Source organism: Rhincodon typus, chromosome 3 (genome assembly GCF_021869965.1).
Source record: "Rhincodon typus isolate 14 chromosome 3, sRhiTyp1.1, whole genome shotgun sequence".
Taxonomy (NCBI): domain Eukaryota; kingdom Metazoa; phylum Chordata; class Chondrichthyes; order Orectolobiformes; family Rhincodontidae; genus Rhincodon; species Rhincodon typus.
In genome coordinates, this window is record NC_063334.1 from 52,975,526 (window position 1) to 52,990,533 (window position 15,008).

The window sequence follows — 15,008 nt, forward strand, 5'->3', positions numbered from 1 at the left end:
TTCCATGCTGTATATCTCTATGACACCATGATTCTATTTTGACTCAGCAACAGAGAAGGAACGCTAATATATTTCCCAGTCAGGATGGTGAGTGACTTGGAGAGGAACTTGCAGATATTGGCGTTCTCATGTATCTGTTACCCTTGTCCTTCTAGATGGTGGTTGCCATGGGTTTGGAAGATGCTATCTCACAATCTTTGGCGAATTTCTGCAATGCATCTTGCAGATAGTACACACTGCTGCAACTGAGCATCGGTGGAGGGAGTGGATGCTAATGGATGTGGTGCCAGACAAAGGGGTTACTTGGTCCTGGATATGGTCAAGCTTCTTAAGTGTTGTTCGAACTTCACACATCCAGAATGTGGGGAATATTCCTTCATACACCTGATTTATGCCTTGTAGATGGCGAACAGGCTTTGGGGAATCAGGAGGGGAGTTATCTGCCACATTATTTACATGGCAAGTCTATTGGAGTTTCTGGTCACATGGTAACCCCAGGATATTGAGAGGGACGGATTCAGTGATGGTAATGCCACTGAATGTCAACGGGCAGTGGTTAGATTGTCTCTTGTTGAAGATGTTCGTTGCCTGGCATTTGTGCAGTGCGAATATTACTTGATAGTTGTCAGCCCAAACCTAGAAATAGTCCAGATCTTGTTGCATTTGAACATGAACTGCTTCAGTATCTGAGGAGTTGCGAATTGTGCTGAACATTGTGCAATCATTGGCAAATATCCCTACTTTTGACCTTATGATGGAGGGAAGGTCACTGATGAAGCAGCTGAAAAATGATTGGGCCCAGGACACCACCCTGATGAACTCCTACAGGAATGTCCTGGAGTTGAGGTGAATGACCTCCAACAACTGCAACCATTTTTATATGTGCCTGTTGTGACTATAGCCAGTGGAGAGTTTGCCTCTTGATTCCAACTGATTACAGCTGTGCTAGGGCTCCTTGATGCCAGACTTGGTTGAATGCTGCCTGATGTCAAGCGCTGTCACTCTCACTGCACTTCTGGAATTCAGCTCCTTTGTCCATATTTGAACAAGGCTGTAATAAGGTCAGGAGCTGAGTGGCACTAGTGGAACCCAAAACTGGGTGTTGCTGAGCAGGTGCTGCTTGATAACACCGCTGATGATTCCCCCTATTACTTTACTGATGATTGAAAGTAAATTGATGGGACAGTAATTGGCCGGGTTGGATTTGATCTGCTTTTTGTGTACAGGATATGCCTGGGCAATTTTCCACATTATTGGGCAGATGCCAGTGTTGTAACCATACTGGAATAGATTGGCAAGTAGAGCAGCAGGTTCTGGAGCACAAGTCTACAATACTATTGCCAGAATGTTGTCAGGACCCATAGCCTTTGCAGTATCCAATGTATCCAACCGTTTCCTGATATTACGCAGACTGAATCTAAGTGGCTAAAAGTTGGTATCTGATGTCAAGACCACTGAAACAGGCTGAGGTGGCTCATCTACTTGAAATTTCTGGCTGATGAATACTGTGAAAGCTTCAGCCTTATCTTTTGCACTGATGTGCTGGGCTCTTCCATCATTGAGAACAAGGGTACTTTTGGAGCCGCATCTTCAACTGAGTTGTTTAATTGTCCACCACTATTCACGACTGGATGTGGCAGGACTGCAGAGCTCTGATCTGATCCGTTGACTGTGCGATCACTTAGCTCTATCTATCATATGCTGCTTATGCTGTTTGGCATGCAAGTAGTCATGTTTGATAGTTCCACAAAGTTGACAACTCATTTTTAGGTATTCCTGGTGCTGTTCCTGGCATGCCCTTCTGCACGCTCAACTGAATCATGGTTGATTCAAACGCAATGATTGAGTGGGGACTACACCAGACCATGAATGTCCTGGAGTATGATTCTGCTGCTGTTGATGGCCCGCAGCACCTCGTGGATGCCCAGTATTGAGTTGCTGGATCTGTTCGAATTCTGCCCCATTTAGCACAGTGATACCACTCAACACAATGCAGAGTATGGATTTTGTCTCTGTGTGGTGGTCACTCTTACCTTCATGAATAGATGCATCTGCAGTCAGCAGATTGCTAAGGACAAGGTCAAGTATGTTTCTCACTCTTGTTGCTTACCTCACCATTTGCCGCAGACCCAGTCTAACAGCTATGTCCCAACCGACTTGAACAGAAGTGCTGGTGTTGAGCCAATCTTGGTGGTGGACATTGAAATTTCCCATCCAGAATACAACCTGTGCCCTTGTAACCCTCAGTTCTTCCTCCAACTGTTTTTCAACTTGATGGAGTACTGATTCATCAGATGAATATAGAGTCAGAGCTGTACAGCACGGAAACAGACCCTTTACCCCAACTAATCTACGCTAATCAGACATCCTAAATTAAACAAGTCCCATTTGCCAGCATTTGCTTTCATGTACCCATCCAGATACCTTTTAAATGTTGTAATTGTACCAGCCTTCATCACTTCCTCTGGTAGGTCATTCCAAATTCCAAATTCACACCACTAGATCAATGCTAGGTGGTCCATCTGGTTTCATTTCTTTCTTGATACTTTGTAGCGATTGATACAGCTGAGTGGCCATTTCAGGAGGTAGTTGAGAGTCAATCACATTGATGTGGCTCTGGAGTCACATGTAGGCCCGGCCAGGTGAGGATAGCAGATTTCCTTCCCTGTAGGACATTAGTGATCCAGGTGGGTTTTTCCAACAGTTAACAATGGTCATCAGAAGATCTGTATTTCCAGATTTTCTTCAAATTGAATTTAAAAATCTACTATTGCAAGATTTGTACTCAGGTCCCCAGAACATTAGTTGAGTTTATGGATTAATAGTTTCGTGATAATATACTAGGCCATTGGTTAATGACGTTTATATTGTGTTTGGGCTTCTCCAGTTGTTGTCCAGGAACACCTTTCTCACGATTAGCTGGACTGACCAGATGTTGCAAAAGGTTCAGCTTGCCTGGTTTATAGTCAACTCATACTCTTATTGAGTATCAAAAGCTCTATTCAAGTGGTTTACTATGTGATTTATTGAACAAGTTTACCAGCGGTCAATGATCTGTTATCACTTCAAACTTACCTACATTTTCACCTCTATTTGTATGGAAGATAATCCAGGCAATTGAGAGTGCTTCTCACTGTGTGAGAATCACATTGTTCTACAGGTGTTAGCGATCTGTTTGTTGTCTTTATGATTTATGGGTTCTGCTTTGTCTTTTCGTACAAGAACTGCATTTAAGCCAACTAGACTTGCATCCATGACTTTCTGGGTAGTTTTTTCAGGATTGAAACAGGCATTTACGCAAATTACTGACAACATGTTGTTTAAGCATGTACAGCTTGTTTATGTAATAAAGTCAATTCCCTTTTGTCAGAGTGCATGGGGAAGCAGACAGTTCAGTGATGTCAGGGCTGAAGTGACACAGAACAATACATGTTGATTCTTACAGACTCTGGGTTTCTGTATGTTTGCAGGATCTACAGCATTTGCAATTGTTGCAGACAAGTATGTAGGCTTTGAGTTCACTTTCAGTATGACAATAGACGAAAATGTCATTATGCTCAGCGTACCCATCAAGTCCTCGAAACACAGACTACATTATGTGTTGAAACAGGTCAGCTGCTGAATTCACTAAAATGTTGCAAGTTGGTGGTGGGGTAGGACGCCCCAGCCAGAACTCGTCTGCCCCACCTCCTCTTCTCCTTCTCCTTCTTTTTTCTTTTTCTTTCCTCCATGTGTGTTTTCTTCTTCTTCTTCTCCTTTTCTTCCCTTTGACTCTCGGCTTTCGACAATGACTCCTGGCCTCCACAACCTCCGGTGAGGAGCAACGATCCCCAGTCTACGATGACAATTCCTGGCCTCTGGCAAGCGACGACTCCTGGCCTCTGGCGAGGACTCCTGGCCTGGCACAGTAGCCTCCTGGTGTAGAGTGGCATCCTCCCAGCGTGGCATGCAGCCTCCCAGCATTAGTGTGACGACCTCCTGACCTGGCGCAACAGCCTCCTCCCGTACGGGCCTTTCAGTGTGGTGACCTTTTGGCCTCCACCTGTGGAGCCAGGGCCCGATGCTGACTGGAAACTAGGTGCCATCATGGTCTGGCACTGCTGCCTCACAGCGCCAGGGTTTGATTCCACCCTCGGCCAATTGTCTGTGTGGAGTTTGCACATTCTCCCTATGTCTGTGGGGGTTTCCTCCAGGTGCTCCAGTTTCCTCCCACAGTCCAAAGATGTGCAGGCTAGGTGAATTGGCCATGCTAAATTGCCCGTAGTGTTCAGGGATGTGTAGATTAGGTGGGTTATAGGGGGATGGGTCTGGGTGGGACGCTCTGTGGGTCGGTGTGGACTTGTTGGGCCGAAGGGCCTGTTTCCACATTGTAGGGATTCTATGAACAAAAGATGCTCTGCTATAAGTACATATTGTGTTTAATCAATTGAATTCAGTTTTAATGAGATAACAGAGAGGGTTGGTGAGTGTTGTGAGCTAACGTGATGCATATGGATTTCCAAAGATGCTTTGTAACTGTCACATAATGGACTTGTCAGCAAAATTTAAGCACAGAATTAAAAGGACAATGGCAAGAAGTTGGCTTTTACAGAGAGGAAGTACATAATCTAGGTCCTCCTTCCATATTGCAATCATTCTCTCATTCGATTCTTTGATTCTACACATTTCCTTGCACAAATCTAAGAAAAAAAATTCCTCTGAAGTTTAATACTTGTTTAACAAAAATATTTTAAAAGATGATCTCACAGCCAACATCAGTCATCAACTCAGACTGCTGACATGCAACTCTTGTGACGCTCTGATTGCCATGCAAAGAGAAACTAAACCCTGCTCCAGTGTTCCATTTTGAACTGTCACAACAATCAAATTACACTGAAAATTGCAGGAAACTGAATAAATCAGCCACATTATTGAAATAATGACACTGCTTAATCTCTTTTCAGCATCAAATTTTGTTCAAACTTAATCCCAAAATTGCATTTGCTTGCAAACGTCAAAGGGATGTTTAATTTTGCTAAATCTAAAATAACCACATTAAAAGACTACAATTATGTGCAAGAGTAAATAGGAATACCCTGAATTTGTATTTTTTTTTCCTTTCCTGGTTGTTTTTGACAATATTATTATTAATACTATCATTCAGAAGTACACAGAATTTATAGCACAGAAAATAGCTCTCTGACTGACTGATCCATATGGTATTTATACTTAACAAAAGTCACATTTAATACTCTTATCTTTTCCCACCTCGTATCAATCTATTCCCTTTTTCTTCCATGTCAGCATCGAGCCCCCAAAAATGCATCAATACTGACTACTTAAGCCAGTGGCAGCAAGCTGCATATTCAATTCCTGTTTAAAGAAATCCTTCCTCTGTTTTTATTTGTGTTTGTGGTTATTTTATATTTCTTCTTCCCTGTTCTGGTCTCAAGTATAACATAAAACAGCTGTCTCACGTCCAAACATCTTCATTATTGCAAAAAAATCTCCTCTAATTTTCTTTCCTGCAAAGAGTTTCAGCCTTCTCATTTTCTTTTCAAATGATTGCGACTTCTCAAATCCAGTAATATTTTAGTAATCATTACTCCACTTTCTCTAATGCCTCAGTGTCCTTTTGCGATATAATTATGCAAACTTATTACTGCCTTCCTATTTTTATATAATTACTTATTAATTTGTCTGAAGCAGGATTGCTTTTGTAAAGCTGTTAGTAAATCCTAAAGTAGCTAACATGCGCAATTGAATTTACATTTCACAGACATTCCTGTTAGGTAAAACCTTTTAAACATAAATTTTCAGGAATTGATTTGCACTCAGTCTTTGGTAAACACCTACGTGTGCAAAATAGGATAGTTAAAAACACAGTATGCATGAGTCTAAAGACAAGCAAATTAGATACTGCTAATGTTACAATGGAAAAAAAGAGAAATTACCTTTGGTATTCCAGCCACGTCCAGCCAGTTTTGAAAAATAACTTCCATGGACAATCCCTGACTGTGAATGAATTAAAAGGAGAAACCTGAGCAAAATATCAATTCATACAAATATTTTTTAAAAAGTAAGAGAAATATCTGAAGTCTTTATACAATCTAACACAACTGGCTACTCAGCGGGTGACAAATGTTGACAGACAATAATCCAAGAAAAAATTAAGAGGCACTTCAAAAATTATGGGTTGATAAAAGAAGAGAGTTGTGTGCACTGCCATCTGTATCGTTTAGTGTATGGGTTCTTCAGGGGCTTACATGGTCTAATATGCACGGGGGTGGCCTCCTTCTTGGCTACCAAGGGGCTTACATGGTCTAATATGCACAGGGGTGGCCACCTTCTTGGCTAACAAGAAGGGTTTTTCAGAGTAAAACAAGATTCTCAACACCCATTCACTGGTTATAAGAATAGGCTTCAAGTTTCAACAAGGACTCTTAGGTGGGCTTAGCCTTAGGTCTGAGTCCTGTTAGATCCTACTTTTTACTTTTCCACTATGTCTTCATGGGATTATCACAATGGGTGGTACTCACCGCATAATCAAGAATTATTCCTTTCAGATCATTCCAGATCCGTACAGAACAAAACCCATATTTATTGAAGAGAAATTTTATTGGAATGAACTAACTTAATTGCACGTTTTGATGAAGTTATGGAGTGGAGCGTTGCAGGTAATATGAATATGGATAAGTCATCACTGCACAGCTGTTCGTAAGTTTTTGCATATAAGTTACCATGCAGCATAGCAATGAAAAGAAATTAAAAGCAATTCACTTAAACAAATCATCTGCACATTCAAAAAAATTGGACAGTATATTGAGCCACAGTTCCTTTAGATATATATTAATGGCCTAAACTTGGGAAATCATAGCAGAATTTCAAGTTCTGCAAATTAAGAATTTCAAATTAGCAAGTATCACATAACTCAGAAATGTTGTAGGCAGTGAGAAGGATAATAGCAGACTTCTAAAATACATACACTGTGAAATATGTTTATACAATGCAGAGAAAGATGAATAATTTTGGCAGGAAAAATGAGATGACGTCACATGAACTAACTAGGACAATTTTAAAGGGGAAGCAGAAAGTGATAAACCAGACAATCTATGTAGGCAGTTCTTTGAATGTGACAAGACTAGTTTAGAAGACTGTTCAAAGGCGTACAGGATTCTAGGTTTGATACAGTGTACAAAAACAAAGATACTGCCCAAGAAGATTGTGGCCAGTTTTGGACACTGCACTTTATAAAATATATTGAGGCTTTAGGGAGGCTGCAGAAGGGATTTATGAAAATGTTATCAGAGATGAAAGGCTACAAATTGTTGGATAGAGAAACAGGAATTGCTCTCCAAAGAACAAATAAATCTAACAAGAATTTGACTGAGCAACTCAAAATCATAAAGCGTTTTAACAGAGTAATCAAGAAGAAACTGTTTCCAATTGCAGAAGGGTCCATAACCACAGGACTCAGACCTAAGAGTTGATTAGCAAAAGAAACTAAGGCAACATGAAGAAAAATTGTCTTACATAGCAAGTTTTGCTGTTCTAGAATGTACTGTCAGAAAAGGTAATGGGAACAGGCCCAACAATAACTTTGAAAAAGAAATTAGATAAATGGTTGAAGGAGAAAAATTGAAGAACTATGGGGAGGAGCAACAGTGGGAACTAAACAGATGGGCATCATGGCCATACTCCTCTTGTGCTGTTTCATTCTTTAATCTTATGAAAATACAGAGCAGATATCAAAACAAGTATTCAAATTATTTTGTAATGGAAAAGATTAATTTGCTAAACAATAAATGGACATTAATAAAAGGCGTTACAATGATAATGGAAACTTCTTCCTCAATTTCTGTCATTCCCCAAGTACAATTTTCTCCCTTCCCAAAGCCTTATGGTGAACATCATGTTTTAACAGAGCAAATCAAATGCATTTTCTACATACCTTCTAAGTTCTGAAAAGTTCTCCATAAACATGTACAGGAAATCCTAATTTTGAAATAACAACAGCTGTGACAACAGGAATTACAATCCAACAACACACAGACTTCTGAACTATTGTTAAGACAAAAACAAAAACAAAAGTTGCTGGAAAAGCTCAGCAGGTCTGGAAGCATCTGTGAAGAAAAAATTCTTCTGAGTTCTGAGGAAGGGTCTCTGGACCCAAAATGTTAACTCTGATTTTCTCTTCACAGATGCTGCCTGACCCGCTGAGCTTTTCCAGCAACTTCTGTTTTTGTTTCTGATTTACGGCATCCACAGTTCTTTTGGTTTTTATGAAGACAGTTTATTTCAGCATGCTTAAATCTGTGCTCACTTGCCCTTCACAATATAAGCTTTGATGTAGAGTTGTATTAATACATTGCTGCTTGCATATAAATGAAGAAATAGGGAACTTCATCTACAGTCTTCCACCAACTATTAGGGAATTTCCAATTGTCTTCACAGCATCATTAAAAATAGATTAGGGAAAAGTGTCTAGTGTCCTCATGGGTAAAACATAAAACAAAATGTTATTATTCATGTGCTTTAATGATTATTAATTCCATATCTCACAGTTACAGAATTGGAGTGCTGCAGAACATACTTATAAATAATTTTCACAAAACATACACACCTGAGAAAGTATCAGTTGTCCATGAAATCTCTCCACAAATAACCTGAAAAACTTCAGAAATTCTTTTTGTCCAACTCTGTTCTCAAGATAATGAAGGACAAAATAACCCTTTGAACAAAAAATGATTGTAAGATCAAAGAGAATCTTAATCGTGATAGACAATAACAGGATTGTAACTTCAAGACATGTAGTATGCATACCTATTACCTAAGCATCAAGTAAGGTTTCAGCACATCAAACAGAATCTGATCACCATCTTGATTATCATCTTTCCCTATATAGTTCCACTCAAATGACTGAACAATTACATTTTTTGTTTTGGCAACAAAAGAAGACCACTAACACCTTCTTAGCACTATACACTCTAAACCATGAGTAAATCTTGAACAAAAACGAAGTTGCTGGAAAAGCTCTGCAGGTCTGGCAGCATCTGTGAAGGAGCAAACGGAGCTAACGTTTCGGGTCCGGTGACCCTTCCTCAGAACCGCATGAGTAAATCTTACATCTGTTCTAATCTAGTCCACTTCCCTTGTTAATATAAATGTATTAATTCTGCATTTCAAACAATTCAGCATGAAAATGTTTCAACTTGTGTGAAGATTCAAAATAGATATAATTCTAAGGAATATCTGAGGATTTAGCAAGAGCTTCTTCATTGCCCTAAGGTCACTTTCAGATAACATTGAGATACGTAAATGCTTTAAAAAAACGTAATTATTGTCAACGTATGTGCCAATGCAAATAATGTGTTTTAATAAAAACTAAGATATTTGAAAGGTACAAAAATAATAAAATCAAATCCCAATGCTAGATTTACACTAGAAAAAAATGACTGAAATATTTCTGTTTGACATAACCCCATAATTGAAGTCCCTTCGTACGGTAAACTGTATAGGAAGCAGAAAATAGACAAGAAAGTAGAATGATAAACAAATGAAACAAAATATTAATCAAAGATGACAGAAATGTGGCAAACTTTTCAGCGATATGTGAAGTGAAATAACATTCCGCACAGTAATCAATGAAGTCAAAATTTCTTTCAAAGGTTGAAATGCAACAGAACACTTCCTCATATAGAAGGCAATACAGCAGTACTGTATGTTACTCCAACATAACATATGAGCAACATAAACACATCTGTGCTATAAAGAGGTGTTGATAGGGAAAGTGCAATGGATGACAGTGTCTTTGGTTGTAGTGAGTGCACTAGTTAGGATTCAACTTTGAATTGAATGGAAAGCAAAGTAGATCATTCAGCCCACTGAGCCATAATTCAATAGGATTATGGCTGATCTTAACTCCATTTACTTGTTTTGTTCCATATCCCTCAATACCCCTATATAACAGCTATGAAAAATTTTAATTGATCCAACAACCAGACTTTCTTGGGGGATGCAGTTCAACAATCCAATGTTGGAAAGTGAATTTACATGGATGTCAGCACAGAAAAGGACTTCAATGTGATCTTCTCCTCTGTCTCTCTATTCATTTGTGGAATGTGGGCATCGCTAGCTGGCCAGCATTTCTTACCCATCCCTGGTACCCCTTGAACAGGTGGTGGTGAGCTGTCTTCTTGAACTGCTGCAGTCTTCCTGCTGTGGGTTGACCCACAATGCTATTAGGGAGGGAATTGCAGGATTCTGGCCTAGTGACCAGGAATGGCGATATATTTCCAAGTCAAGATGGTGAGCGACTTGGAGGGGAACTTGGAGGTGGTGGCGTTCCATATGTCTGATGCCCTTGTCCTTCTATGTGGAAGTGGTCATAGGTTTGGAAGGTGCTGTCTAAGGATCTTTGGTGAACTTCTGCAGTGCATCTTGTAGATAGTACATGCTGCTGCTACTGAGCATCGGTGGTGGAGGGAATGCATGCTTGTGGATATAGTGCCAACCAAGTGGGCTGCTTTGACCTGGATGGTATCAAGCTTCTTGAGTGTTGTTGGAACTGCACTCATCCAGGCAAGTGGGGAGTATTCCATCACACTCCTGATTTGTGCCTTGTAGATGGTGGGCAGGCTTTGAGGAGTTAGGAGATGAGTTACTCGCCGCAGTATTCCTAGCTTCTGGCCTGCTCTTGTAGCCACTGTGTTAATGTGGTGAGTTCAGTTGAGTTTCTAGTCAATAGTAACCCTCAGGATGTTGATAGTGGGGCATTCAGTGATGGAAACACCATTGGATGTCAAGGGACGGTGGTTAGATTGTCTCTTATTGGTGATGGTCATAGCCTGGCATTTGTGTGGCGCAAATGTCACTTGCCACTTGTCAGCCCAAGCCTGGATATTGTCCAGATCTTGTTGCATATGAATATGGACTGCTTCAGTATCTGAGGAGTCAAGAATGGTACTGAACATTGTATAATCATCGGCGAACATCCCCACTTCTGACCTTATGATGGAGGTAAGGTCATTGATGAAGCAGCTGAAGATGGTTGGGGTAAGGACACTACCCTGAGGAACTCCTGCAGAGACGTCCTGGAGCTGAGATGATTGACCTCCCACAACCACGACCATCTTCCTGTGTGTCAGGTATGACTCCAACCACCAGAGAGTTTGCCCCCGATACCCATTGATTCCAGTTTTGCTAGGGCTCCTTGAGGCCATACTTGGTCAAATGCAGACTTGATATCAAGGGCTGTCACTCTCACCTCACCTCTGGAATTCAACTCTTTTGTCCATATTTGAACCAAGGCTGTAATGAGGTCAGGAGCTGAGTGGCCCTGGCAGAACCCAAACTGGGTGTCACTCAGCAGGTTATTTCTGAGCAGGCGCTGCTTGATAGCACTGTTGATGACACCTTCCATCACTTTACTGATGATCGAGAGTAGACTGATGGGGTGGTAATTGGCCGGGTTGGATTTGTCCTGCTTTGTGTGTACAGCACATACTTGGGCAATTTTCCACATTGTTGGTAGATACCAGTGTTGTAACTGGACTGGCTAGGGGATCAACAAGTTCTGGAGCACAAGTCTTCAGTACTATTGCTGAAATGTTGTCAGGGCCCATAGCCTTTGCTCTAGTGTCTCCAACCGTTTCTTAATATCACGTGGAGTGAATCGAATTGGCCGAAGAATGGTATCTGTAATGTTGGGGACCACTGGAGGAGGCTGAGATGGATCATCTACTCAACGCTTCTGGCTGAAGATTGCTGCGAAAGCTTCAGCCTTATCTTTTGCACTGACGTTCTAGGCTCTTCCATCATTGAGGATGGGGATATTTGTGGATGCTCCTCCTCCAGTGAGTTGTTTAATTGTCCACCACCGTTCACGACTGGATGTGGCAGGACTGCACAGCTTAGACCTGATCTGTTGGTTGTGGGATTGCTTAACTCTGTCTATCACTTGCTGCTTTTGCTGTCTGGCGTGCAAGTAGTCCTGTTTGGTGGCTTCACCAGGTTGATACTTCATCTTCAGGTATGCCTAGTGCTGCTCCTGACATGCCCTCCTGCACTCTCCACTGAACCAGGGTTGATCCCCTGGCTTGATGGTAACGGTTGAGTGGGGGATATACCGGGCCATGAGGTTACAGATTGTGCTGGAATTTAATTCTGCTGCTGTTGATGGCCCACAGCGCCTCATGGATGACCAGCCTTGAGTTTCCAGATCTGTGTGAAGTCTGTCCCATTTAGCACGGTGATAGTGCCACACAACATGATGGAAGTTATTCTCAAAGTGAAGGCGGGACTTCGTCTCCACAAGGACTGTGCACTGGTCACTCTCACTGATACTGCCATGGATAGATGTAACTGCAGCTGGCAGATTAGTAAGGATGAGATCAAGTATGTTTTTCCCTCTTGTTGGTTCTCTCACCACCTGCCGCAGACCCAGCCTAGCAGCTATGGCCTTTAGTACCCAACCAGCCCGATCTGTAGTACTGCTGCCGAACCACTCTTGGTGGGGGACATTGAAATCCTCCACCCAGAGCACATTTTGAGGCCTTGCCATCCTCAATACTTCCTCTAAGTGTTGTTCAACACGTACTGATTCATCAGCTGAGGGAGGACAGTATGTGGTAATCAGCAGGATGTTTCCTTGCCCGTGTTTAACCTGAAGCCATGAGACTTCATGGGGTACGGAGTCAATGTTGAGGACTCCTAGAAAAATACCCTCCCGACTGTATACTACTGTGCTGCCGTCTCTGCTGGGTCTGTCCTGCTGGCGAGACAGGACATATCCAGGGATGGTGATGGTGGTGTCTGGGACATTGTTTGTAAGGTATGATGCTGTGAGTATAACTATGTCAGGCTGTAGCTTTACTATTCTGTGAGACAGCTCTCCCAATTTTGGCATAACCCCCAGATGTTAGTGAGGAGGACTTTGCAGGGTCGACAGGGCTGTTTCTGCCGTTGTCTTTTCCAGTGCCTAAGTCGATGCCAGGAGATCTGTTAACACCTATCATCATGATCCTTATCTGAAGGATGCAATTTGAGCAAGTTTCTGCAATCAATTGAAATGGAATACATTCAAGTCAGTACCTATAAGATTGCTGGGTAGAATTAATGTTTATTAAAGTTCTTACCTTTAGATAATGGACTTGCATAAAAAATTTTCCTGCATTTAGACCATGTTTGACAATTGTTGACCCAGAGTCACTCACTGCACGAGTATTCTGTTTGTTAGGTCTGTAAAATGAAAACAATTCCATAAAAACATCACAAAATATAGTAGGGTATCAATTCTCTATCAGAAATCTGCAAGCCATTAGCAAAGTTAGAGTAAGCATCACATATTTGCGGTGATTCTGGGAGACTAATGCTGGATTGTGCAGTCTCATGGAGGCATTTTCCAGTCCTGCAAAGTCCAGTGGGAAATGAAAAGGCCCTTCTGTAAAAGCTGTACACAATTTTCTAGGATGAGTTATTAGAATCTTACAATGGTATAGCACAGGAGGCCACCTTTGGCCCATCAGTTCTACACTGCTTCTTTAAAAGAACCATCTGGTTAGTCCCATTCGCCAGCTCAACATTTTTCTAATTCAAATATTTATCAAATTTTCATTCAGACCACCTTAGCTGACAGAGCATTACAAATCTAAAGGTCACAATGCAAAAAAGAATCCTTGTATCACCTCTTTCACCAATCACATTAAATCTATACATATGGGATTTCTGCCTTCTAACATTCAAAACTGTTTCATTGTATTAACTCTATCCGATTAGTTCATGATTTCAAAAACAGCAAATCTCCTCTTAGCTTTTTCTGGTGCAAATCTATCCAAATGACAGTGATCCTTCATTGCTGGAACCTCACTTGTATATCTCTTCCATACTCTCTCCATAATCTTCCTGAAGTGTGGTGCCCAGACTGGACACAAAATTCCAGCTGGGGGCCAAACTAATGTTTTATATAAATGTGGTATAACTTGCTGTTTTCTGGAGTCTTTGCCTCAGTTTATAAAGCCGACAATCCAATATGCTTTATTAACAGTTTCATTAATCTGTCCTGCAACCTTCAAAGATTTGAGCACAAGCACCCTCAGGTTCTGCTCCTTTCCTGTACCAGCAGCATGTTCATCTCTTCTTGAATAGTTTTATGATCTTCCTCAATATTGACTACATTTCCAAGTTTTGTCTCATTTGTAAATTTCAACATTGTGCCCTGTATCTGTAGCAACCAATCATATATGTCAGAACAGTGGGACACATTCAAGGAGGAAACAGGGAGAGTACAGGGCTACAATTTCCAAAAACAAAAGGGTGGGACCAACAAATTCTGTGAACTGTGACTGTCAAAGGATATACAGGATTGGATAAAGAGATGAAGGAAGGCTCATGGCAGATACTGACGTTTCAAAATAGCAGAAGCCTTAGAGGAGTACAGAAGGTGCAAGGAGAAACAAGGACAACTAGGGAAAGAATAAAGCCCATTAAGGTCCACTGTGCCAATTTGTGTCTGGACCCAGAGGATAGAGGTAGAGTTCTAAATGAATACATCATGTCAGCATTCACTAGTGAAAGATACAATGTGGATATAAAAATCAGGGCGCAGGACTGTATTATACTTAAAGAAGTTAACACAGACAGAGAGGAAGTTCTGAGTGATCTAGCAAGCTTAAAAGCAGATAAGTCTTCAGGGACAGATGAAATGCATCCCAGGCTGTTGCATGAGGCAAGGGACGAAATAGCAGGGGCGCTGGGAATAATTTTCAATTTCTCTCTCTCAACAGGAGCAGTGCGATTGGACTGGAGGACAGCCAATATGATATCATTGTTCAAATAGTGAGCAAGTGATAAACCATGAAATGTCAATCTAACCTCAGTGATGGGGAAACCATTGGAAGCAATACTGAGGAACAGAATTAAATGCACTTGGCGATGCAGTGGTTGACCAAGAATAGTCTGCATAATTTTGCTAAGAGGAAGTCATGTCTGACCAACTTGATTTAATTTTTTTGAATAGGTGACCAGGTATG

At 41.2% G+C, this 15,008-nt stretch overlaps 1 protein-coding gene across 1 annotated transcript in view; it reads right to left on the bottom strand.

The window, feature by feature from the left end:
- The window catches only part of LOC109921380 (aminopeptidase O (putative)), a 185,230-nt gene that overhangs the window by 22,629 nt on the left and 147,593 nt on the right, over positions 1-15,008 (bottom strand). The window contains exons 8-11 of the mRNA XM_048593426.1: positions 13,116-13,218; positions 8,603-8,710; positions 7,931-7,974; positions 5,934-5,994 (exon numbers count right to left, since the gene is read on the bottom strand). Coding sequence (XP_048449383.1) covers positions 5,934-5,994; positions 7,931-7,974; positions 8,603-8,710; positions 13,116-13,218 — 316 coding nt within the window. The remainder of the gene's footprint in view (positions 1-5,933; positions 5,995-7,930; positions 7,975-8,602; positions 8,711-13,115; positions 13,219-15,008) is intronic.